Below are 27,598 nucleotides of genomic sequence, written 5' to 3' on the forward strand. Positions count from 1 at the left end.
TCTCTGCGGTACGCGGGCCTCTCACTGCTGTGGCCTCTCCCATTGCGGAGCACAGGCTCCGGACGCGCAGGCTCAGCGGCCATGGCTCACGGGCCCAGCCGCTCCGCGGCACGTGGGATCTTCCCGGACCGGGGCACGAACCCGTGTCCCCTGCATCGGCAGGCGGACTCTCAACCGCTGCGCCACAAGGGAAGCCCCTAGGCTGTCTTTTGCTGTTATAAATTGTGACTTTCATATATTGTCATCATTCCGCCACTTCTATACTTGCCTAATTTCTATCAATGAAGGAACACTACTAATGGCATCCTATACATAGACATCCTCAGAGGGTGACAGGTGCTTAAGAGCCAACACAACACATCACAGCGATGAACTGTCAAGGCAGATGACAAATGAAATGAAAAAGGCAAATCTTGTTTGCTGGAAAATCCTGCATGATAGAATTCTGACAGAGTGAAGAACCGTTGTGTGTCTTAGAGGGCTAGAGTGGCCAGACTGATGATTGTGGTCCACACATGACTAAGAGTTGAGACCTTAGTCCACTGTTCTCTGTACCTATAGGTATTTATGCTTCTGCACCTCAGTGACCGACCTGATCTCAGGCTCTGTTGCTTTCACATCAGACTGTAGTCAAGGAGCATCCTCGTGACTGAGGCTGAGCTTCTGCAGTTATGGACAGCCCTCGGCCTGCTAGCAGGAATCTGCATTTGTGATCCTACGAAGGACCTGTAGACGTAATGGTTTATTATGTAGGGAAAAACTTGACTTTGAATCTTCTACTTAAGAAGCTTGAATTTTTTACCAAATACTCACATTCTTGTTTTTGACAATATTGGTCTAGATTATAGATCCCTTTCCTTTGATATTTGAAGAATTAAAATAAATTCTTCCACCATGACTTGAAATCCCACTCTCAGCTCTATTGTTTCTGATAGTGAGTTCCTATTTCTCGACTAGGCATGTCTAATTTTTTTTTTCTTTTACAGCATCTAGCTCAGTGCATGGCTCGTATATCTATAGAGTGAATAAATAGAGGGGATGCCTCCTATGTGTATGGCAGTGGTCACTCAGAGTCGGACAGGTGACACATGTGTGAGGCAGAGGGTGGAGACTGTGGCAAACGGGAAAACAAGGTAGGTCCTGTTACAGGGGAGGCGGCACCTGCTCAACCACGGCAGACTGTGGCCATCTGGGGATTTGGATCTTGTGTTGCCAGATTTTCTGGGGTTTCAAGAGAAGTGAGAAAACTGGATTTTTATGTGAGATCTTCAATATTTCAGCACCAGGAACTTTTTTGTTTGGTTTGTTTGTAAATGCTTCAGCGCACACAGGCTGCCTTTCATTTCACAGTTGAAGGCTGCGAATTGAAATTCTTGATATTAGGCAAGAGGTTGAAGAGACCATAGAGCTCATTCCTGTTGAGTTCCTTCATTTTACAGGTGAAGTTTCTGAGGCTGAAAGAAGAGAAATGACTTGCTCACTTACTTGATGGCAGAACAAGGCTAAAACTTGGTTTTCCAAGTCTGTAACGTGGCACTTCCTTTTTCCTTAACTACAACACCCCCTTTATGAGGGCCTTCATAAGTTCTAGGATGGCACATCCTCCAGTATTGAGTATGTTGTGTGTGCATGTGCACAGGTGTGTGTTTACTAAATTCTGTGGTCCTGGAACAGTGTGACTCATTTGATTACCTCTGAAACTATCTTGACCTCTCAAGAAGCAAAAAATAGCTATACACATGGGCTCTCATTTATTACTTTTTAGATTGGTTGACATTTCTTTTTAATCACAGAAGCTTAAAAATTTGACAAGAGTATTGAATCGATTATTGTGCAAGAGCAGTGGGGTTTTCTCTAGAAAACCACTCCTGTATCTATGCTTATAGGAGCAGCTAGCTTATCTACCTTATGTAGAAGCTTATATCTGAGCTATAAGCTCAGATAGCTTATAGGAATAATTTTGTTTTCTGTAATTTATTATTTCTTATGTAATGTAACCAGCCTATTTGCTTTGGCTCCAATGACAAGTGTTATTCCTACTTCACTTGGAACTTCCCTAATACCCACTTTATTAAAGACAAACGCATCAACTTAGCAGTGACGTCTGTCAATGTCGTGATCCCAACTACTCCAGCCTTCTCTTCTACCTTTCTTACCATATGTACGCTAACTATACTGCAGGTACACTGCGTGACTTACTGTTGCCGCAGCACTCCCTGAAATTCCTTGGTTTACTGCCTCCTTTTTATCTTATCCTTTAGAAATTATAACTATCTTAATTTGCCTTTCTAGGAGAGTAACTTACATACCTCTCTATTCCTTCTTCCCCATCCCTTCCCACTCCCAAATGTAAGCTCCTAGAGAGTAAGAAGTGTTTTATTCATCTTCATCCTTGTAATACTGACTATGCAGTACCTGTTATGTATAGTTGGTGCTCAGCAAGCATATTTATTTATTTATTTATTTATGCTTTCCTTTTTTTGTTGTTTTTTGGTTTTTTTCAACAAGCATATTTAGAATCGATGGCATGGTATATTTAAATGTGAAGTTAATTCATGTCGGTAAAAATGTATATAATTTACAGAACTCCAATTTTTGTTTGCTTCTTCACTGCCTCTATCTTTTGGTTGGTGGCATATCCATAAATGTTATATAAATCAGGCATTAGAAATTCAAATGCCTAATATGGACAGGAAAATATCATAAGTGAGAGAATTGGCCAGTAGTTTCACAATGGCACGTTAAGTTATATTCTTTCAGCAGAAACATACTTTTTTGCAATTGGACATGTAGAAATATTCTTCATTCTCATAGAAAAATATCCTCTTTTCCATTTTTCTTAAAACATCTGACACTCTGTATCTTTAGCTTTTCCACTTTTGGTAGAAATGTAAGTACAAGTATTAATTTTCTTCCTAACTCTCCTGTGAGAAAAACAGCAGTGGAAACAGAATGATATTGGCAACTGACGCTCAGCCTCAGTACTGGGGAGGCAGTAAGGCATGGTGGGGACTGGGATGTTGCAGAGTGCTTGCCCTATCTCAGTGAGACAGTTCTTCTCCAGCCAGTGGTTGCCGTGAAGCAAGGTAGACCCAGTGTTACCAGATGAAGATAAAGTAGAAATCTGGATTTTTGTGTGAAATAGTCTTCTCAAAAATACCATGGGGACAATACAATAGAGATAAAACAAATCACATCTGAAAGTCACATACTTCAGCCATTATTCTGGGACTTCTGACATATACCCTAAGGGATGGTGAATCTTGAAAGACAGTTATTGCAAAGAAGATATTCTATAGGAAAGGAAACAGGTTATATCACATAGGTGGTATAAAAATATTTTGACCAGCACCTTTTAACTGATGTTTTGGAGTGAGCAATTCTGTTTTCATTGAGCCAGATGGTAATACATACATAATGTACTGATGCTGAATTTGCAGTGGGTTGATTTTTGTCCATTGCTTGCTTTGACATGGAAGCATGTGTATTGCCCCCCTCCTTGGCTAACATCCTTCCAGTGCTTCCATTTATCAAGATGCAGGTAAGCACCTTATGTGTGCACAATTAAATAGTGGGCGCACACCTGTCCCACAGAAAGAAGACAGCAAGAATTCCCTTTGGTTAAGTGGAACAGCTAAGCAGCCATACCTGGATGCAAATTTGACCAGAATGTTCTCTTAACTCTCCATTGCTTTCTACTATTTCTCTGGGGGAAGAGGATGCGTGTCATTCAGCTTCTTTGTTGGCACCTATCAGTGTCAAGGTGGGTATACTTTTGATATATTTGATTTCTCAAAGTATGTTTTGGGGCATTATCTTTTTCAAATTCTTTTCAGCCATAAAATATGAACTCATTATTTTAAAAAATATATGACATATAATACTAAAACCCCCCACTGAGCAACAGACACCTTAAAGTCTTAGAGGTAGTTACTGTTACCATTTTGGAGTGTGGCTTTCCAAACCATTTTCTGCGCGTTTGTATACATATACATGTATCTATAAGGATATAGTTTTATTGTTTTTTTCCATGAGTGATATTCTTTACATGTTGTTTTGCAGACCCACTGTGTCATATACATGTACACATATACATAGGTGTATGTGTATATTCTATTATACGTATATAACATAGATTATTTTCCCTTATTTGTGATAATTTTTCACTGTCATAATGTTGCATTGAACATCCTTGTAAATGCCCCTTTTGGGGTATGTCTTCAAATTTTCCAGGGAAAATACAGAACTAAATTACTGGGCCACAGGGAAACAGTTTTTATGTCCTCCGAATAATTATCTATCCATGTGTTTTAGAGAGAGTCCGAACTTAATGTCCAGGGTTTCAAAAGAAATGCTTTTGTATTTAGAATTCTAGTTTTTGAATTTCAGAATTCTAGTTTTCTGTGTGGCATTTTAGAATTCTAATTTTCTATGCTGCTGTCATTTGAATTCTGCCTTTTCAGTTAATTCGGAATTGATATGGGTAAGCAAAATAGGTTCTAAGTTCTAGCCATGGTTCAAAATTAATAAGCTTTTGGATGATGTGTTACAATGGTGGGGAAATTAAATTTTCAATTGAGAAGATAATCTCCCTTAATCATGAAGTTCTTCAAGTCTTTCTCTGCTCCCTTTGGAATTATAATAGCTGAATCCATAGGAGCCATGAAAATATTTTCTCACATCACACATTTTTTAAAATAGTAGTTTGAATAATCATGGAAAGTGTAGGTTTTGATACTGTGCCCTTTTCATGAAAAAAAAATATATATTGTGTTAGTGAAGGTCAATTTTCTTAAGAGAATCTAGTTCATTTATTTAGGTATTAAAACTTTTATTAAAAGAATATTCCTTACACAAATGACTAGTGTTGAAAATGAAAGATGTCACTACAGATTCCATGGAAATTAAAAGGATAACAAAGGAATACTATGAACAACTCTTTGACCACAAATTGGATAACCTAGATGAAACAGACCAATTACTTGAAAGACACAATCAGCCAAAACTCACACAAGAAGAAATAGACAATTTAAATAGGCCTATATCTATTAAATAAACCAATAATTATTAACCTTTCAAAGTGGGAAACACCAGGCCCAGATGGGTTCACTGGGAATTCTGTCAAACACTTAAGAAAGAAATTATACCAACTCCTTATGATCTCTTCCAGAAGATAGAAACAGAGGAAATACTTCCTAACATACTATGACACCAGCATTATCTTAATATCAAAACCAACGACATTACAAGAAAACTACAGACTACAGACTTCTCTCATGAAATGCAGAAATCATCAACAAAATATTAGCAAATCAAATCCAGTTATGTAGAAAAAGAATTATATATCACGACCAAGTGGGAAATATACCAGGTATGCAAGGCTGGTTCAACATTCAAAAATCAGTTAATATAATCCATCATATCAGCAGACCAAAGAAGAAAAACCACATCATATCAATAGATGTAGAAGAAGTGTTTAACAGAATCCAACCTATTCGTGGTAAAACTCTCATTTAACTAGGGATATAGGGGAACTTCCTTAACTTGATATAGAATATCTATGAAAACCCTACAGCTAACCTGCTTCATCATACTTAATGGTGAGAGACTTGAAGCTTTCCCTCTAAGATCAGGAACAAGGCAAGGATTTCCCCTCAGACCAGTGCTTTTCAACATTTTATCAGATGTCCTAGTTAATGCAGTAGGACAAGTAAAGGAAACAAAATGTATATGGATTGGGAAGGAAGAAATAAAGCAGTTCGCAGAAGATGTGGTTGTCTATGTAGAAAATCTGAAAGAATCAACAAACTCCTGGAACTAAGGAGCAATTATAGCAAGGTTGCAGGATACACAAGATTAATTGATAAAAGTCAGTTGCTTTCCTATGTACCAACAATAAACAAGTGGAATTTGAAATTTAAAACAATACCATTTACGTTATCACCCCCCAAAATCAAGTACTTAGGTATAAATCTAACAAGACATGTACAAGATCTATATGAGGAAAAAGTACAAAACTCTGATGCAAGAAATTAAATACAGATATTCCATGTTCATGGATAGGAAGACTCAGTATTGTCAAGATGTCAGTTCTTCCCAAATTGATCTATAGATTCAGTGTAATCCCAATCAGAATTCAGCAAAATTTTTTGTGGGTGTCAACAAACTGATTCTAAAGTTTATATGGAGAGGCGAAAGACCTGGAATAGCTAACACAATATTGAAGAACAGAATTGAAGGACTGGTACTACTTACTTAAAGTTGGACTTCAAGACTGAACTATACAACTATAGTAATCAAGACAGTGTGGTATTTGTGAAAGAACAGACAAAAATAATTAAATGGAATAGAATTGAGAGCCCAAAATAGACGCACATGAATATAATCAACTGATCTTTGACAAAGGAGCAAAGGCAATATAATGGAGCAAAGATAGTATTTTCAACAGATGGTGCTGGAACAACTGGACATTGACGTGCAAATAAGTGAATCTAGATGCAGACTTACACCCTTCACAAAAATTAACTCAAAGTGGATCACAGACCTAAATGTAAAACACAAAACTATAAAACTCCTAGAAGAGGACATAGGAGAAAATCTAGATGATCTTGGCATAACCCAGGAAAGCAAGAATTGATAAGTTGGACTTCATTCAAATTAAAATTTCTGCTCTGCTAAAGACACATTCAAGAGAATAAAAATACAGGCCACAGGCTGGGAGAAAATATTTGCAAACCACATATCTGATAAAGGACTATTATCCAAAATCAAAAAGAAGTCTTAAAACTCAACAATAAGAAAACAACCCAATTTAAAAATGGGCCAAAGACCTTGACACCTCACCAAAGAAGGTATACAGATGATAAGCATATGAAAAGTTGCTTCACATCATATGTCTTTAGGGAAATGCAAATTAAAACTGAGGTACAACTACACACCTGTTAATAATGGCCAAGATCGAGAACGTGGACAGTGTCAAATGTTGGTGAGGATGTGGAGCAACAGGAACTCTCATTCACTGCTGGTAGGAACGCAAAATGGTACAGCCACTTTGCAAGACAGTTTGGCAGTTTCTTACGAAAGTAAACATGTTCTTATCATACAATCTAGCAATCACATTCCTTGGTGTTTACCCAAAGGAGCTGAAAACTATGGGCACACAATAACCTGCACATGGCTGTTTACAGCAGCTCTATTCTATAATTGTCAAAGTTTGGAAGCAACCAAGATATCCTTCAGTAGGTGAGGGGATAAATAAACTGGTACATCCAGACAATGGAATATTATTCAGTGCTAAAAAGAATTGAACTATCAAGCCATCAAAAGGCATGGAGGAAACTTAAATGCATATTACTAAATGAAAGAAGCCAGTCTAAAATGCTGCATGAGTCCAACTATATGACATTCTGGAAAAGGCAAAACTATGGAGACAGTAAAGATTAGTGTGATTGCTAGGGGTTAATGGAAAAGGAGGGATTTTTAGGGCAGTGAAAGTATTTTGTATGATACAGTAATGGTGGATACATGTCATTATACACTTGTTCAAACCTATAGGATATACAACACCGAGAGAACTCTAATGAAAACTATGGACTTTGCATGATGCCGATATATCAGTGTAGATTGATCATTTGTAATGTACCACTCTGGTGGGGATGTTGATAATGGAGAAGCCTGTGCTTAAATGGAGGCAGGGAGTATATATGGGAAGTCTTTGTACCTTCTGCTCCATTTTGCTGTGAACCCAAAACGGATCTAAAAAGTAAAGTGTGTTTTTAAAATATATATATATAGAAAGAGACAGGGAGGGGGAGAGAGAGAGAGGAAAAGAGAGGATCTCCTGTTTTTCATATGAGCCTTCCGCTTTCATTAGATATGAACCTCAGCGTGTCAGTAGGGACTCTACAAGGCATTCCCGAAGTTTTATGGTCAGGGAAGGGTATTGACAGTGGAGGCCCTAATCCAATAATTTATATGTTTCAAGTTGAATAATTGCTTATATTTCATGAGCACTCAAGCATATGATTACTCTTTTCTTTATGCATGTTTGGAAGAGTGATGAATATGAAAAGTGTTCCATGTGAACAGTTGTGTGCTAAAGCAGTAGTTATCAAACTTTGCATATAAGAACTATCTAGGGGGGCTTCCCTGGTGGCACAGTGGTTGAGAGTCCACCTGCCGATGCAGGGGACACGGGTTTGTGCCCCAGTCCGGGAAGATCCCACATGCCGCGGAGCGGCTGGGCCCGTGAGCCATGGCCGCTGAGCCTGCGCGTCCGCAGCCTGTGCTCCGCACCGGGAGAGGCCACAACAGTGAGAGGCCCGAGTAACACGTAAAAAAAAAAAAAAAGAATTATCTAGGGGGGCTTCCCTGGTGGCGCAGTGGTTGAGAGTCCGCCTGCCGATGCAGGGGACACGGGTTCGTGCCCCAGTCCGGGAAGATCCCACATGCCACGGAGCAGCTGGGCCCGTGAGCCATGGCCGCTGAGACTGCGCGTCCGGAGCCTGTGCTCCGCAATGGGAGAGGCCACGGCAGTGAGAGGGCCACGGCAGTGAGAGACCCGCATACCACAAAAAAAAAAAAAGAAAAAAAGAATTATCTAGAGATCTGTTAAAACTCCCAAAGTTCAGGCTACACCTCATAGCAATTAAATCAGAATCTAGAGGTGGGACTCAGACACTGGTAATTTTTAAAGTCCACTGGGTAGTTCCAATGTGTAGCCAAGTTTGAGAACTGGTAGGCTAAAGGAGATTTTAAATTTTATTTTATCTCTGTCTGAAGGTAGGTTCATTGATCACAATTTCCAAAGGCCCTGGTCTGTCAGTAACTTTGCATGTGTGGAAGAAATTGGAGGTGTAGGAAGGCTATTTGTTAATAGGAAACTCCTAAAGTGAAAAATAAAATCCAACTAGCCTGAAAGAGTTAGTGTAGTTTCCAAAGGTACTTGATAGCCAAGGAACAGCTTAGGCACAGGAAGAATCTGGCTTATTGGGAGCAAATAAAGCCAAGATTTAAAAAGTCTTAATCTAAAACACATATGTGCCCCTGGACCTGAAAACAAGCCAAGACGTTCATAGTTGTGATGAAGATTCCTAACAATACAAAGAAATGAATTGCTGTACAATGTTACGTAAACTTGGAAGTTTAGAGGGGAAATGTGATTTGTGGGGAGGTTGTAGATAGATGAGGAGTGTGGTGAGTACGCAGGACAGGTTGTTTTTCCATGACTTCTTTCTGATCCCAAAGAGAGCAGAACTAGCTGATAGTTCGATCATCTGTGTACTCAAAACAGAACAAAAGCAAACAGACCCTAACAAAATGAAAATTGTGTCCTTATAGAAGCACTCCAGTCTGTGCTGGTGTGGGCTTTTATATGCTTCTTCCTTAGAGTACATCTCTCCTTCAATAGAACCCTTTCTTGAAGATTCTGATTCTATGTGGGTTATGTTTTTTTCTTTAACTTTTTATTTTGAAATAATTGTAGATTCATGGGAAGTTTAAAAAAATGTACAGGGAAGTCCTCATGCATCCTTCTCCCAGCCTCCCCTATGTTAGCATCTTACATAAGTAGAGTTTATGTATCAGAACCAAGAAATTAGCATTGGTATACTCCACAGAGCTTGTTCAGATTTTACCAGTTTTACAAGCACTCAAGTGTGTATGTGTGTGTAATTCTATGCTGTTTTATCATGTGTGGCTTTGTGTAACCACTACCATAATCATGATACAGTACTTCACATGGGATTTTGAAGAACTGTTAAAAGATATGGAATGGGTCACTTTGCTCGTAGTCCCATCCCCAACTTGAGTTCAGGACTTTGTATTGCTGGGAGGTGCCACATAGCTTTTGCAACCTCAAGTGGCTTTTGGTCTTTTTTTCTTGGGATCATCAATACAAGTGTGTTTCTCTTTTTTTTTTTTTTTTACAAGTGTGTTTCTCAATAGCTGTGCTTTGAAGAGGTAAATTGTGGTCACTTTATTTAAAGGAAGTGAACTGATAAGTATATACCCCAAAGCCAAAAAATCTGTTATTGATCTTCATTTTGGGGGCAAATTCACCAATTCTGGCAAAACAGCAATGGACTGAATGCTTGGGAGTTCTTTTTCTGCCAAGTTTTAGAACATTTGAGATTTGCTCAATAAATAGTGCCTCTTTCTAGTTCCTGAAACAGTGAGAAGACTGTCCATCTGCCAGAGAAATGCCCTGATACGTTTGAAGTGAATAGGCATGATTCTATAGTAAAGAAGTGAAAACTGTCACTTAATAGCATATTCTCAGCGTTGTCAACATATTCAACTCTGCCTCACTCAAGAGCCAAAGGCTACATTATCATAACTACCATTCACGTGGTATGAGGATTTTAATTATCTTTGCATCTAGTATAGCAAAACTAAGGTGTTTAGGAATGTAAGTCCAGTGTTTTTAAGCTTTCTGTTCCCAGGATTTGCTGACAAATCTACAGTCTAGCAAAAACTGTTTATATGTGTGTTCTGTTCTAATACCTGCACCCCATTCTCTTCTCTAGAAACTCTTATTTCTGACACTATTTTTGGCAAGAGTTCCATAGGAGAGGAGTTCTGGAGTTTGTTCTGGTTGGTCCAGAGTCAGTAAGCTCAGCCCTGATGAAGTAAGGGGATAGATGATGAGGAATAAAGTTTCTAAACACCAAGATAGTAATGTTGAATAAAAGCAGCTTTGGGGTATTTATAAAGAATATATTCTACCAAATGTGGTTTTTTTGTTAGGGATTCAATAGTGAGAATTCAGCAAAGCATCAAATTGATAATCCTATTGTCTCATAAAGCTTGATTTGAAAAAGTCAGTTTATTTAGAAACAGTAGCCAAAAAAACATTTAGAGTCTTAAATATTCTGAAAAAGGTAATCACTGACCCATATTCATGAAAGAGCAGAGGAAGAAAATAATCAACTTTAATGACTAGTAAATGAAAAAGAACCAGAAATGAGGTCAGGTTATTTTCAATAAGAAAGCAAGCTTATCTTTGTGGAAATGTAAATAGATTTTAAAGGTTAAGAGAGGAAAATCAGGGTTGTGTCAGTACATGCTCCCCCTACCCACCCACCCACCCAATCAAGAAAACAATGAAACAGCCTCTTTAACAAGTGGAACAACTACAAAGATGTTTTGAATAAATAGCAGAAGTTAATTCAGAAAATACTCAGGCCAAAAACGTTCTATCCAATGGATACTGATACAGCCTCAAAAAGCAGTTGTTGAAGACAGCAAGTTGAATAATTTTAGAAATACTGTATCATCAGTCACAAAGCTTATAATTAAAAGGGTGTCAAAAAGGCAATGTATTGGCCTACAGAAAAGAAAAGCAGGTTGATGTCTTAGCAACCAACTAGCAAATAGCAATAATAGCTATGTCATGTGTCAAGTAAACACATCAACATAGGATTGTTCTAAAGAGTGAGGGAAGCATATAGAGTTTATGGCACATGGCTTTTTTTTTAGGCTGGGTTTTGTTTACCTCTCAGAAAACGTTAACATACCACTTTAAAGCTAAGTTTTTTGCTATCTTTACAGGTATTAGTGCATGTTACTACATGGTTATAGTAAAAATGAAATTCAGAATGTTTTATATCAGTAATGTCACACATCAGTGCCGTTCTTAAGAAATAATTCTTCTTCACTGTTAGGAGTACAAGTTCATGATTTTGCTAACAGTTTATGACTGCTGAGTAATAATATAGCTAATATTTACTGAGCACCTACTGTACGCTAGGAGTGTGCTGAGAATTTCATGTATGATTTTACCTAAAACTTAGATCAGTACTATGAGGTAGGTACTATTTTATTATCTCTGTTTTACAAATGGAAAAGCTGAGGCCAAGGGAATAAGTAACTTGCAGAGATCAGAGCTGGTAGGTAGGTACTTGAGCCGGAATGACAAGACACTCCAGAGCTCATGCACCTAACCACAGAACTCTACTTAGGAAAGGTATTGGTTGAGGGGGAAAGTGAAGGTTGGGTGGGGGGGCAGCAGATCAGATAGCTGAGGATAAAGTGGGGGAAAGGGAAGGGGAGAGACGACATTCTTGCTTGAGGTACTCAGTGCTTGCTTACTTTTCAGACTTAGTTAAGGAGAAGCAGTTGTCAAGGAGATAGGAGTCTGAGCCACAGAAATCAGTACATATGGGGAGAAAAAGGGTTTTCTAAGGGAAGACTCTAGGACCTGACGTTTGTTTGAGGGGTGATGCTGGAGAATTCGGAAATGGCAAAACAAGAGTTTGTCAGTGTGAAGGGTAAGATTGTTAGAAACAAATAACCCCGAGAGACTCTTGGTGAAAGAGAAGGCAGACTCCTCAGTGTGAGTAGATGGATGTGTGAAACTGGTGGGGTTTGGAGTGGGTGTTCCTATACTGTTTGCGTTGTCTGTACCTGCCCTCAGCGTTTCATTAGACACTCCCTTCCTCTGGGGCCTAGCATCTGGTTTTCTAAAAGAATATGATTGAGCATTCAACTCCTGGACACTTGGTTATACTCTTTAGGTTTATATAGTCTGAAAGAGCTTCTTCTGGTCTCTAGGAATTGTCTACCCCTGAAAAATACCCTTTTCATGAATTATCTTTTTCCATGGGTGAGCACTTAGTACACAGTTTTAAGTGTAGGTACCATGATCTACCTCAGAGGTACAGCATGCATTATTAATGCTCTCAAATGCGTAACCAGAGCTGTCTTTACAGTGTGTGTTGTATATACTTAAATCTGACCAAGAGTATGTGTATACTTTCATGAGAAGTATTGTATTTGCCATACTGTCACAAGCATCAGCCTGACAGAACTATAACTTTAGCTCTCCCCCTCATCACTTTATCTCATTATCTTTTCTGATTTCCTCAGTCCTGAGAAAATGATCTTACATTGTGTGAAATACAAATACACACTCATAGAGTTTGTGTAAAAAAATCAATGGATTTTTAAAATGTTTGTTTTGAATGCATGCATCATCAAACTATGTTTGATCTGCTTTACAGAGCAAAGGTTCAAAACTATAAAAGAAAAAAGAATCAAAGATTATGAACATTTACACTTTGCTGTACACCAGAAACTAACACATCAACTATACTTCACTTAAAAAAAAAAAGATTAGGGCTTCCCTGGTGGCGCAGTGGTTGAGAGTCCTCCTGCCGATGCAGGGGACACGGGTTCGTGCCCCGGTCTGGGAGGATCCCACGTGCCACGGAGCGGCTGGGCCCGTGAGCCATGGCCGCTGAGCCTGCGCATCCAGAGCCTGTGCTCCGCAACGGGAGAGGCCACAACAGTGAGAGGCCCGCCTACCGCAAAAAAAAAAAAAAAAAAAAAAAGATTATGAATCTTTAGAATATATACTTCATCCAGGAAACTGGTTACCAGAATTTCAGCAAATTTTATAAAGATTTTAAAAGAAATATTTTCTTAAAGGCACATGTAAAATTATGTTATGGAAGCCTTATTTTAAATTATTTTTTCTGAGGATTCTATAGTTCGTCATTGAAAACAAAGACAATTTTTAAAAGTGGGCCTGTGTACCTCCCTGGGTCTGGGGTACAGAACTTTGTTAAAGAGTGCTGTGCTGTCACTGCCAGGTATGCCCTTCCCCTGATGGAAAGAAAATGGCTCAGGTACCCCTTATATACCTAGGAGATGCCTTTCGCCTCTTCACCGTATGAATCCGGTCTGGAGCTGTGTATACTATATACAACCATGTTTGAAATAAAGGGTCCTAATGGACATTTTTCTGCATGGAATGCCAATTAACTGCCTGCTTTCAGTTGATCATTGGACATTAAGTCCTCAGTAGTGCCATCATCTTAAACCGCAGTCCAGCCCCTACTGTCCAACCAAGAAGGATTGGACAGTTATGCAGTATTTGACCAGACACTGAGCATGTCTTATGTGGGAGAGAATAGGATCCACATACACCTTGATGGAAAGAATAAGCAGGCCGTTGGCAATATTATGGCTCCTAAAAGAACACAACCACCACCTCAGCTTATGCTCGAATGTGTTCCCGCCATGCTTGGTAGAAACAGAAAAATATAGTAAACTAGAATTCTTCTGTTGGCAGAGCATATATATTTATGCATTCTTGTGTGTTTAGCTCAGTGGTTAGAGAACACTTCCTGGAAAGACTGCAGTACCCAAATGTTTTCAATTTGAACTTGTACATTTCATCTAATTGGTCCCTGGGACAAGGTTCACTGCCCTGGAGGTGGCTTGGCTCAGTGTTTAAAACACTAATGAATTTCAGGTTTGGGACAGAAAGTGGCTGTTCATATTGGACAATCATGTGAACTTGGAATTGTTTCCCAGGAATGTCTTAAATAACTATGTAATGTCACTCTGGACAGGAGGTTCTTCTCCTGTCCCCAAACACAGATGCCTGATTGCCCTTGCTCAGGATACTCAGTGCTTGCTTGCTTTTAAAACTGAGGTTTGGCGGAGTCCTTCATTTTTGTAAAGAGAACATTGTGGGAGAAAATAGGGCAAAGATCATCTGAGTGCAGTTGGATGTGATGAAGGACACTTACAAATAGCCTTAAAGCAACCCAAAAAGACTGGTTCGGGCTGAGTATGTTTGTTTTGTTTTTCCTCTTAGCTGTGTGGAGTAAGAGAAAATTCAAAAGAAAGTCATCTTTCCTACCTTTTTATGTTGATACATCTAGCAATAATTTAGGGATTTCATCTTATCTGATCCAGCTGACCTGAAAAGTCAAGGAAGTGGAGTAGTTAAATGTGGAAACTTGTTTTGCACAGAGGGAAAAGAAGTAAACTAATGAAGTCACAGACACCCCTTAATCAGAACACAGAGCTCAAGCTCTGTGACGCCTATCCTGGCCTGCGCACCTTTGGCATGCTTTCAAAGACTTGACTCTGACTAGCTGGGAAGCTAGATACAGTTACTCAGCTTTGCAGATGTCTTGCCTATATGCTCAGAGCAAGTCACAATTTGTGTTGGAGCAGTAGGTGAAAGAAATGTTGATTTCATGAATTCCTTTATCTGTGAAAGATTGACCATGGGCTGTAATGTCCTTATGGAGCAGGAGAATTTCCATTGCTACGTGATGCTGTATTCGTCCCATTTAAGCCATCCATAGTCTGTGTAAAGCCTCGCATCTGGGCTTCAGTTTCCTCCTTCCTCTTTTAAGCAGGGTAGGCCAGATGAGCCCCTAAGGCCCTTCTAGCTTTCATGGTCTGAAGTTCAGTTTCTTCTGCACATAGGAAGTTGGAGCATTAATTGCATTGCTCACCTAGAGACTGTTTGGGTTATTCAGCTGATAAATTCTTCCAGCAGATAAATGTGAATGTACAGCAACACTCAGGTCCTGCAGAAAGTTTGTGTCGGCTTTGCTGGAACGATCAGTGGACGTCCGGGTGATGAAGCACTCCTAAGTGCCAGGCAGGGGTTGTCAGAAGATAGTGCTGCATCAGTGCTGGATGCTCACGGGGGATGGTGGCCTGTGTGAGAGCATGGGCGGCAGCATGAGGTGGTCCACACGCAGCCCGGCATCAGAAGGCCATGGGTTCCTCCACACTCCTGACTGCCCCTACCAACCCAAATGTCCTAGCCTCATAGCCTTTGGCGACTTATCTTCCAGTTCTAAAACTTGTGTTTGGTTGTTTTAAAAATGTTTCAGGGTAAAAAGCTTAAAGGTAATGTATTTGAAAGTGTCTTGCAAATAAGTGGAGCTTGATAAAAAGGTAACTCAAAACAGCAATTTATAAAAACCCCAAATAAGATAGCCTTATCTGAAAGATGAAGGAGAAAAAAAATAACATTTGTGTAGTGAGAAACATTTCACAAAGCTCTTTAGGACATGTCTTTTTATCCTTACAACCTCATGTTACAGATGCAGAGACACCTGCAAGTTCCCAGGGTCATGATACCTGGAAACGAGTGGAGATTCTTCTGGTTCCAAACTGTTGTGTTCCTTTTACAATATTTTATAGTTAATGTTAAACCTCTGGTAATTCTGGAAAAGGAAATAAATGATCAAAAATGGTAATGGTATCTATTTGAGGGGTTTCTCCTTATGCTCTTTTTATATGACTACAGCTGTACTGACTGCCATTTAAGATAAACCCAGGAAACCCAGGCCAGTCGCCCCTCACTTTGTGGGACCTTAATTCCGAAACAGCTCCTGGGGATAGCTGGAAGATTTGAATATCTCTGGGATGTCACTGTCCAGTTTCGAAATAATTTTGTAAATGGGTTTCTTCCAGGAAGGATCTGAGTCTTTGCCTGCGGAGACAGCCCTGAAGAACTCCTGTAATGTCAAGCTGGCGATTTCCAAGAAGCAATCTGGGACCTGCACTCCCAAAGAGACCCACAAGGAAGAAAAGACGTGAGGCTGTGAAGCACTGACACCATACAGACCTCACTGCCGGATGCTGCCTGTTCCTAGGGTTGTGGGCTGATCAGAGCATCCCTGCTCTACTGGCCCCTGACTTTTGTGGAATCTTTTCCTCCCTCATCAAATACGTACCTTCAAATGATGGTACTGATGAGACAGCCCTGGGAGAAAGCGTATTGGGGACACTCCCTTTGTAGGAGTAGCTGATTCCACTAATGAGTGACGTTTTTAGTTAGTGGGAGACTGACTCTGATTGAAATTAAATCTGTGGTTCAGAAGAGGTTTTTAGTATTCTTTTCCTAAGTGCCTCACACGGAAAGAACTTACAACTGTCGTACCTCATTCTGCCATCCTTTGGGACTGGGTTCGAAGGACTTGGAATCATTCCTGCTCCCAAAGCCAACCAGGAGGCTTGCGGGGGTGGGGGGGGGCCTCAAAGATATGTTCCAGGACCTCACCCAGACTGGCACCGTTAATGATGGGACATCCTACAGGGCCCCCAGATCCAGCCTGGCCTGGGGCTTGCCACCCCTGCGTGCCAGATGACACCCGCACGTGGAACGACGTGGCAACACTGCCTCCCGTCCGCATGCCTTGACCCCCACGAGCCTCACAAAGGGTCCATTTTCCCCACAGGTAGGCTTAGGTTTCCAAACATATTCTGACGGAGCCTCTAACCAGTGGATGCCAGCAGTTCTTCTCCTTTTTGGAGGTGTCAGTACACTGCTTTGTGATCACAGTCAAGTGAGAAATGCGAGAAGAGGGAAGTGTAGCCAGTGACCAGACACACCCAGCACCTGCAGAACAAGAGGCCAGCCTAACAGAGCTGTCAGCCACACACAAGGAAGATTATGAGTTCTCACCAGCGACACTTAGGCCACTTGCTCACCCTTTACTGATGCTTTACCTCTAAGGTGCCACCAGCGTGCCTTCACAGAGATCCCCAAAGGACTGAGAAGCTTGAGTATTGTTTATTATTTCCAGAAAGGATTTGAGGTGACTTGCCATGGAAGACCCACAGATAAAACTGTTCAAGGGAGAATAAAGATAAGAACCAAATGATGGAAAGAACAGGGACTGTGGTAAAGAAAACCGAGGCCAAGACTAGGTGCTGCAGCCGAGCCCTGCATTCAGTCCTGGGCCTCCTGGCGCTAAGGTGAGAAGGTCGACAGGCTGTGTAACTCGGTCATTACAGAGTATTGTCTAAAATGGCGTAACAGCTGACCTCTGGCCAAGTTTATGAATAAAGACTGGCTGTACATTCAGTTTGCAGCATCCATTAGTTGCCTAAGAGAAGATGTGCGGGCTGTAATCTTTGTGGATGGTACAGAGATTGGCCCCAGGCTGCCCTGCTCTCCGTGATGTAAGGACAGACACGGAAGGGGATCTTTTCTAAAACTCCAGTCACAAAGGGAAGGCACTCATCAGACCTGGGACCCAAGCACATGATCTTACCTCAAAGTCGTTTCCCTTGTTATAGTGCATATTGAGAGCTCGAAAAAGCTCTGAGTTGCGGAGAACCACCAGCATTTTGGGATTTGTGACACCATCTGAAATTGCTTGCCGGGCAAATTTCTCCATTTGGATATAATAAAACTCACGAAAGTTGCTGAACCACTTGATCATCTGGGAGGTAATGCAGCGGTTGAACTGTACAAACAACAGGGTCCGTGAAGTCAGACGTTTGCCATGAGGTGCTCAGAGTCAGAACTGTCAGCTTCCAGTTCAACACAGGGGTTAACAAGAATGGCTTCAACCAACACTAAGAAGGGCTTTCTTTAAAAAAGAAGCCACAGCTATTTTCTAAGCCTATACAGTTACACACAGAAAAATCTGAATTAGCCATAATGCCCATTAGAAAATAGTTGTATTTTGTAGCCTAGATTTATAAAGGTTTTTCACTCTTGAAGTGTGACTTTGGGAGGGTCCAGGGTCAAGACTAGTGTGGTCCCAGCTTCTGCTGCACCCAGGTAGATTGCATGGCAGCCCCAGAGCCCTCTGCCAGGTAAAGAGCCAAGGAAAGGGGTAAAGGTGTAGATCAGAGAGCCATTTACTGGCAACTCAGAGTTGCAGAATGAATCAGAATGAGAGCTTGGTGCAGGGATCAACCAAGCAATTGGATATGAGGGAAAGAGCTCAAAAACAGCAAAGGGATGATATAGATACAAAGTATTAACAGCCCCTAACCCAATACCCAGGGTAAAGGAGGCTCTCAGAAACTTTATGGAAATAGGCAAGGCCTGGTTGCAACCATCAGACCTTGATTTTTCTTATTGTCACATTGATCTGTATGCACCTTCAGTCGATTTTGAAACACAGCAGTTTGAATGTAAAGTTGACAGGGACAATGTCCAACTCTTGATACACTCTTTCTTTTTCATAGTGTCCCCAGCAAAGACAGAACACTAGGCCAAAGATGCCATTTCCTAGCGTTCTTTCTAACCCTGCCTCCCTCCCCATGTGTTTCTGGGTATACCTACAGTTCCAAAGCTTAAATTCAGACACCCAACTTTCCTACCCCCAAAATTACCCCTGATTATTCAGACAGTTTCTCAGCCCAGACCAAAAATGCCACCAGTTCTATCCACAACCTGAAGGGGAGCTAAAGTGCACGTATGATGACCTAGGACTTGCCTCACATGGGAGAAACCCGCTGCCACTTGGGAGTTCTGCAGAGGCTGAAGGACTTTACCTGAACATCAGGAAAATAAGCCTTCAGGAGGTTGGAACTGGGATAGCGTGTGAAGAAAAACATTAGTTTGGCCTTCTTCAGGTGACCAGGATTGAGGCCCTCCTGGATTTGTCCCAGGGTCAAGGAAAACTAATACCAGTTTATCAAATAATTTTGTCAAATTATCCAAATAATAAATTGCCCTGTTCCTTATGGTTTCTATTTTATTTATTTTTCCTGGTTGAATGATGTATTTGCTCTGTTTTTCTGCCTCTAGCAAGTATGATCAGATAAGCTTTTTCTTTCCAGATGCTGAATACCATATGTGTACAGTAAAGTTGCAGAATTTACAAAACATTTTGATGTGTGAAAGTTCTATGGCATATGTGATATCAAATACAGTTTGTTGTACTGTGTGTGTGCTTTCACAATACGATAGGCAGAGACGGCAACTCTCTCCCAGATAAACCATTTCAAAACCTCAGGTAGAGATTTACTTCTCTCTGCCTCAGTTTCCTCATCTGTAAAATGAGAGGAGTCGACTAGATGGTCCCCATTCTGGCTCTCATCATTGCCTTTGCAGTGTTGACGCCAACGAGCATCTAACCAGACTGAGTACCAGATCACAGTTAACTTTGGCTCACGAAGCTTGAATTGCTGGGCTGCAACTGCTCTCCATTTGCCTGGCAGAATTTTCCCTCATCCTTCTCGTCTCAGATCAGATGTTCTCTCTGCTGTGAAACCTTTTCTTGCCAAATTAGGCCTTCCTTACCCTGGGCTACCAACACTCTTTGTATAAACCTTTTTTTTGTAACAATGACATTATTGGAATTTTATTGCATGTTTGTCTCCCCATTTAGACTCTTAGCTCCTTGAGAGCAGAGACCTTATCCTTTCATCTTTGTATTCCACGTGCCTAGCCCGGTGCTAGGAACATAGTAGGTGCTCAATAATTGTTTCTTGGATGAAGGAATGAGTGAGTGCTTAAATGGTCAACTTTAATCCATACACAAATATGGCAATTCTATTCCAACTCATTCCTCACTCTGGGAACAGATTCCTTCCCCTTTAATAAGAGTAGGGGGCTGTGGTGTGAAAACTAGCACCAGGGTGGGAGGGAAATAAAAGATTCTTACACAAGAACCCTTAGCATTCCCAGGAACACTCCTAGGGCTGAGTGACAAGCATACAGTGTTACCCTGGAGCTCAGGCCTGAGAGCTGTAGCCCTAGGACAATAAAAGACTTCTCAGTAGGATATGTCAGTCTACCCGAAGGAAACCAAGCAACTGATTATAATTATAGCTGGCCAGGCACCCAGGCTGCTGTCCAGGAGGCCCCTGCCCCCTGCCTCATTGGCCCTACTTCTTATCCTTCATAAATGCTGTGGACAGAATCCTGGATTGAGTCCAAAGACCCAGTTTCAGATACAGATTTTGCCACCAAGACCCTATGTGACCTTGGGCAAGCCACTTAATGTTCTCTGGGCCTCATTTCTAAACTATGGAGTATAGTGGTTGAAGCTTGTGCTTGGCAGTCAGATGCTGGGTTTGAATCCTGTCTCTGCATGTGTCTGTCTTTGACTTTGGACAAGTTATTTTGCTTCTCTGTCCCTGCCTCCCTGATACTGATCTAGAGTGGATGATTGAGGAGGGTAAGATAACACAGGCCCACAATCTGAAACGCTGGGCCAAAGGGAGGCCAGACTTCAGAATCCCTGTTATTTTGTAAAGGTTATATGGTGCGTGTACAATGTGTTAACACCCACAGCAGGGTCTGTGGCAGGAGTCTAATCCGTTTAATATTCCCACAGCAAAATCAATGACTCATTATGCTAAGTGAGATAGTCTATACATAGCCTCCTATCAGTGCAGGTCAGGTTTTGCAACCAAGTGAGTTCCCATCAACCTTTAGGGAAAGAAATCATAGAGATTTTCAGAGCGTTTTGTGTCTCAGAATTGTGGCTAAGTGGGGGTGAGCAGGGGAACTGCCAGTCGCGGTGCCTGCCGCTCTACCTGTTTCACAGGGGTATCATGTGAATGTGAAGGTCCTTGAGAGCAAGAGCCTTATCCATTCATCTTTGTATTCCACGTGCCACGTGAAGAACTTGCTCTTAGGTGGCTTTCATGGCCCAGAGGAATAAATCTCTAATGCTGGAATGAGGGAATAATTGGGGCCAGGATGCTGCCTGGGGGCCCCCAATCATTCCAAAGGAAGCCAAGTACCTGACCCGGGCAACCAGGCTCCGTGGGTGCCCCCCAAAACCTCCTGAAGCTCTTGGAGCCCAATCCTCATTTCAAGAGGCAGGGCCAGGCACACCCCTTCATGTGTATTTCTCAGGGCTGGTTGCCTGAGGAATAGCAGCACACTCCTCACAGGGGAAGGACAGCAGAGAATCTTTGGGGACTGAGTTCTGGAGGTTCTTCCACCACCTGATTTTGACAGAGAGTCTTAACCAGTAGCCTCTTATCAAAGACCCAACAGACAGCTTTCCTCACAGAGGGCTATCACCTGACGAGAAATTCTGTCTATGTTGATATCTCTATGCCTGCTCGTGGCTGGTGAGGTGCTCTCAGCATTGGTTTTGTAGCTGCTCACTGCCTGCCAGGAAAGCAAGCAGCGGTGCCAGAGCTTCGGGAGTGTTTCCAACACCTGTGACCAGCAGGGGGTGCTCAGAGCATTTAGGACACAAGGGCGGGCCTGGTGTGGTAGTGAGCTGGCCCCACCCCATCCTGCACCCTCACCACAGCTTGCCAGGAAGAGGGCACGACTGTTCACACCTGCTTGTGTGACTCCACAGGCACAAGGAGATTCGACTTAAGGCTGTCCCTGTGAAGCAGCAGTGTGAGCTTGTCTCCCTAAAAAAGCAACATCCAAAATATGTTCTCAGGAACTTGAGTCCTACAGATGCCTGTTGGAAAAGGGTCCTTTGGTCATATGAGTTTGGGGCTGCATACATTCTCCTCTTAGAGCTTTTCACTGGACTTAAGCATGGCTCTGAGGAGTCCCACAGTAATGGAACTAACCCAGTGTTTATTTACCCAAGCCACTTTTTCTCCTACTTCAACAACTGTTAACATCCTGAGGGAGAGTTACTCTGAAGAAAAAACTGTTTAAAAGTGGGGTCTGCCTAAGGGTTGCAAAGATGATGCAATAAGATTCAGACCGTTGGGACTTCTCTGGTGGCTCAGTGTTTGAGAATCCGCCTGCCAATGCAGGGGACACGGGTTCGAGCCCTGGTCCAGGAAGATCCCACATGCCGCCGAGCAACTAAGCCTGTGTGCCACAACTACTGAGCCTGCACTCTAGAGCCCACGAGCCACAACTACTGAGCCTGAGTGCCACAACTACTGAAGCCCGCGCACCTAGAACCCATGCTCCGCAACAAGAGAAGCCACCGCAATGAGAAGCTCAGGCACTGCAACGAAGAGTAGCTCCCACTCGCCACAACTAGAGAAAGCCCACGTGCAGCAACAAAGACCCAACGCAGCCAAAAATACATAAATAAATAAAAATTAAAAAAAAAAGATTCGGACCCTCTCAGACCAGCCTGGGCCCTGCAGCCTTCCCCATGAGGGCCTCCTCTTCCTCCACATGTGTGCAACCCTAGGCTCTCTCCTCAGCTGCAGCTTAGAAGCTAGTCCTTAAACTGAAATCTTCTTACCCCTTTCAGCTTACCCCTCAGGTCTAGTCCCTGCAGAAAACTTCCCCTTTCCCATCTGCTCCAGAAGTTTCTGGTCCCTCGTCTCTTCCCCGTTCATTATCTGGTCAAAGCAGGCCTTTTGCCTGTAGAGCCAAGAGGCTCCAGGAGCCATGCCTCAGGTGAGGCCATTTCTTTGACCTGCGCTGCCAAGGTATATGGGCAGCTGACAACCAAATGATGGGGTTTTTCCTTCCACAGGGTATTTTGGGAGCCAATTTGGGTTTAAAAACAGACAAAACCCTTTCAAATCCAAAGGACTAAGTCAGTAGTGGGAGAATCTGATGTGTCACAGAAGAAGGTGACAGACCCCTCCAAGCATGCTTAAATCCCAGGATGTGGTCAACACTTTCTCAGGAACCTAACAAATGCGAGCCACAGGGGAGGGAGGCCCAGAAGCAACGTTAAGAGGACCACCGGGGGCTTCCCTGGTGGCGCAATGGTTGAGAGTCCGCCTGCCGATGCAGGGGACACGGGTTCGTGCCCCGGTCCGGGAAGATCCCACGTGCCGTGGAGCGGCTGGGCCCGTGAGCCATGGCTGCTGAGCCTGCACGTCCAGAGCCTGTGCTCCGCAACGGGAGAGGCCACAGCAGTGACAGGCCCGCATACCGCAAAAAAAAAAAATAATAATTAATTAATTAAAAACAAACAAACAAAGAAGACCATCGGGAAAGAAGAGCTGTTCCCTACGCTGGGTAGTTATTTGTCCCCCCCTCCCCTCATCGTCCAGACTTCCTGTCTCTCTGGGCTGTGACAATGAGAACTTCGATTACTAGTAAAGGATATGTAAAGGGCTGAAGAGAAAGGAAGTGCGTCCGTAACAGCCTGCAGGCCACCTTGCTCCATTTTCACTGAGGGAACGAGGGGCAGTCTTTCCAAACAGGTGGACTTGAAGAGCCAGGGGCACTGTTGCTGGCTCAAAGCCAGTGGTCGCAGTTTGGAAGCTCGCCAAGGTCGCAGGGCCGCCTCTGAGGAGGGGTGGCTCAGGGGAGATGAGTCCTGCGGAAGATTGCCCCTCCAGTGACCACTGGGCCTATGGCCCAGTAGCTGGCTGAGAATCTGATCTTCCTGGATGTGGGCAGGCACAGTCAAGGGACAGTTTGCTGGGGGACCCTGATAGGGTTTGGGGATCATTCTCGGAGAGACAGGGTACCTGGGAGAATCTAGAGGCTTGGCCAGAGATAAGTTTCCCAGTGGAGCCCCTGTCTGTGGCTGGGCCCTCCTGGGCAAGGCAGCCAGGGGAAGTGGATCTTTATAGGCCCCTCCCTCAGGAGGCGAGGGCTCGCTTCCACCGTCTGGCCCCAGCCCCAGGAAGCTTCTGCCCAGGTGAGTCAGGTGGCCTGATGGATCCAATAGCACCTTCTGTAATACTGAGTCCACAGCCTGGGATATGGCCCCCGTCAATTCTTTCTTCAGAATCTCCAGCAAAGCTCGTGCTCCAGAAGGAAGGAACCTGGGTTCCTTAGACGGGTGTTTGACCTCAGACACTCTGTGTTTCTCCACCCTGGAGAGGTCCCCGCTGGAACACTGGTGGTGGTCACTGTCCACAGCCCAGGACCTAGACCCAGAGCCATTCCTCTGCTTTACACTCAGAGGGTCCTTCCCTGTCTCTGAGCCTCCCGGGCCCTGAGCTGGGGCCTTGGGCTCGGCAGCCTGCAGGATGTGCTCCTGCAGGTGTTTTAGCTGTTGCTTCAGCAGGTGAAGCTGTTCTCTCACCCGAGGGCCCCCCTTCCTGCTTCCCCGGTCCCCGGCAGGGCCTGGCTTCAGGGGGCCTTGCTGCATGGGAAGATTCTGCTTCCTCTTCCGCTCCCGGGCCTTCTCTGGGCAGCACGGGCTGTCCCTGGCTGGGGCATTGCCTGGCACCGGAGGGTTAGGGGAGAGGCACATGCCTCGGACGATGGTCTCTACTCTGGCCCTCTTTGCCTGGATGTGCTCATCCCAAAACCAGTCAGGGTCAGCGAGGCTGGAGCTGGGGACCTGGCTCCAGGGAAATGGGGAGTCTCTGCCCTGTTCTCTGGGGCACGGGCTTCTTCCATCTTTGGTACAAGGTTCTGCCAGGTATGAGCAGGCCCGGGATGGCTGGGAAAGCAAGCTGAAGTTTGGATCCATCCCTTGGCTCCACAGAGGCTGTTAGTCAGGGTTCCGTGAGAGAATTCCTCCCCTTCAGGTCCTCAGCTGGAGGTGCACCTACAGTGAGCTGGGGGCTTCTCTTCACTAAGAGGAAGGATTCAGACTCTGCGATGCCGGGGCATACCCACCTCCCGGTCAGACTCTGAAATCAGAGACAGGAGAAAACAGTACATGTGACTTTGAGCGGTGCTTTCCAAACTTGTACGTGCAAACAAATCACCTTGGAATCTTGTTAAAATGCAGATTCTGAGTCTGCAGGTCTGGAGTGGGGCAGAGATTCTGCATCCCTAACCAGCTCCCAGGTGATGCCATTGGTCCAGACCACACTTTGAGGAGATTCTGAAGAGCAATCCTCCAAGGAGAAGGTTCTTCTCCTGCCAGGGCATAACAATAAAATAATCTGTAATGATAATGATAATGGCAGCTAACTGCATAACTGGCATTGGGCCAAAAACTTTACATCCATTACCTAATTTATTTCTCATAACAGCTCCGTGGGAATGTTGTCAGTCCTATTTTACAGATAAGGAAACAGGCTCAGAGAAGTTAAGAAGTTACCTCCCTAAGATCATACAGCTAGTAAGTGTCAGGCTGGAGTCAGAACAATATTTGTCTTGATTCAGAGTGACTATCTGCCACAGAAACACCCTGAGTGCTTGTTAAAACAAGCAAATTCAGTAGGCCCGCCGGCCCTAATTAATCAGAATCTCTCGGTGCTGGGGCAGGGCACCTGCCTTTGAAACAAGCAAACTAAATTTTGAGAACCTGCTGTTTGACTGCTATGCTATCTTGCTCCTGGAAGTGTCAGATTATGCATCTATCTTTCAACGTTTCACAGCTACTTTTTAAGCATCTACTATACATCAGGGCTTCTGGGCACTTGGAGAGTCGGTGGTGAACAAGACAGCAGAGTCTTGCTCTCACAGAGCTGGGCGTGTAACAGGGGAAGAGAGAATAAATAAGTACATTTTCAGGTTGTGCTAACTGCTATGAAGAAAAAGCACAATAAGGGACTGGAAATTGGGATGAAGTTATGGGGAGAAGGAGAGAGCTATGTTAGAAAAGACTGAGTAAAGCTGTTTTATTCCCATGAATATCAAAGTACACTGCACTTGAACCAGGAGGCTTCCGGTAGCAGGTATAAGGCACTTTGAGTTTACGAAACATTCGTTCATGTAACATCATTGCATCTCACACCAACCTTGAGAATCAGTGTAATTCTCCCATTTTATAGATGAGGAAACTGAGGCTCAGTGAGACTGAGTGGCTCTCGGTTACAAGATTCCAAGTCTTCTGATGCAGCCACACTTCAGCTCCCTCCCTGAAGATGAAAAGACCTGCATAAGAGACCGACTTCTCTGCCTGTTAAAAAGTTTCATCCTTTCCTAGAAAAGGTAAGTGAATTTCTTTTTTCTCTACAAATTTTCACTCTCGATTGCTGCTCTGGTCCAAATGATGGTGGGAGAGAGCTTGCTTTCTTCTTCCCACTTTCACCCTGAAGCTTATTTGGAATTCTCTGCTCCAGGAAATCTCAGCTCCTCTGCCTCCAGTGGGTTCTAGTCAGTAGACTTGACCACAGCCTCCACCTGGAGCTGGCAGGTGACTGGCAGCCGCAGAGCACAAGCTCTCTATGAGCAACGTCATACCAAGTGCCAGGGAGAAGGGTGGGAGGTGGTGGCATCTGCCGTGCCGTCATGGGGGAAGTGCCACTGAAAGAAGGCTAGGTTCTCAGGTCAGAGTAATTAGAAGATTCTGGCTTCGAGTAAGTAATACATTTGTAAATTACTAAAAAAAAAGTGACTCACCAAATTAATATAAATTAAAGAGTTTGTTATCGCCAAGTTTTACAAACAGTTTGGATGGTTTACCACCTCTTGGAGAGAGAAACATTTAACTTCCTGTGATCATTTGGCAATGAATATATATTATTTGTATCATATGAAAAAATTATTTTCAAATCATATCATCTAATAAGCATAACTGGGTCATTGAGCATACCTTAGCTGCTTTCTAATAATGATCACTACACTGGAAGAATTGATATTTTAACCAAGAGGAACTATACAACAATAGTATAAACCGTGTATATTTTCAGTTAAGTAGCTTCCAAATAGAAGAGGGGTTTGGTTATAGTTATTCTAACTATTTAGTGAATATTTCCTAAACTCAACATTTTCAAACCCAAACTCTAGAGCTGCCCCTCTGCCTTACCTCTCTGCTACCTATCTTATTGTTCAAGCCAGAAGCTGGAGAGTCTCTTTGACCCCTGCCCACCTCCTTATCCTCAACATTGATTTGGTCACCATGGCTGGTAAATTTTGGGGCAAAAATGTCTCTGAACTACATTCTGCCATGCTTTTCCCATTATGTTTTCCTGATTCCACATCTCATAACTTTTCACCTGGACAATTCCAATACCTCATGACTGGTCCCCATCTTCTAGCCTCTCCTTACTCTGGTCCTTCTTCTACATTCATTCATTTATTCATTCAACAAACATGGATTGAGTGCTGACAACAGACAAAATCCTCTGCCCATGTGAAGCTAACATCCATAAAAAGGGAGGCAGATGTAATAACATACTAAGTAATGGAAGGCCGTTATATAGGGCCTTGTTGGTCATTTGTAAAAACATTGGGCTTTACTCTGAGACAAACGAAGACCCATTGGAAGGTTATGAGCAATGTGACCTGACTTAGTTTTAAAAGGGTCATTCTTTACTGGGTAGGGAATAAACT

General features: G+C 43.0%; 1 protein-coding gene across 1 annotated transcript; it reads right to left on the bottom strand.

Annotated features, from left to right (window-relative positions):
- Nucleotides 1-16,001: 16,001 nt before the first annotated feature.
- PROX2 (prospero homeobox 2) lies at nucleotides 16,002-24,839 on the bottom strand (the record flags this gene model as incomplete). Its single annotated transcript, XM_081228303.1, has 4 exons — nucleotides 16,002-16,316; nucleotides 17,817-18,011; nucleotides 19,054-19,163; nucleotides 23,504-24,839. The coding sequence occupies 4 exons, from the start codon at nucleotides 24,837-24,839 to the stop codon at nucleotides 16,131-16,133; spliced, it is 1,827 nt and encodes a 608-aa protein (XP_081084429.1). The 3' UTR covers nucleotides 16,002-16,130.
- Nucleotides 24,840-27,598: the final 2,759 nt, after the last annotated feature.

The sequence above is a fragment of the Mesoplodon bidens genome (genome assembly GCF_964165515.1).
Source record: "Mesoplodon bidens genome assembly, chromosome: 3".
Classification (NCBI taxonomy): Eukaryota; Metazoa; Chordata; class Mammalia; order Artiodactyla; family Ziphiidae; genus Mesoplodon; species Mesoplodon bidens.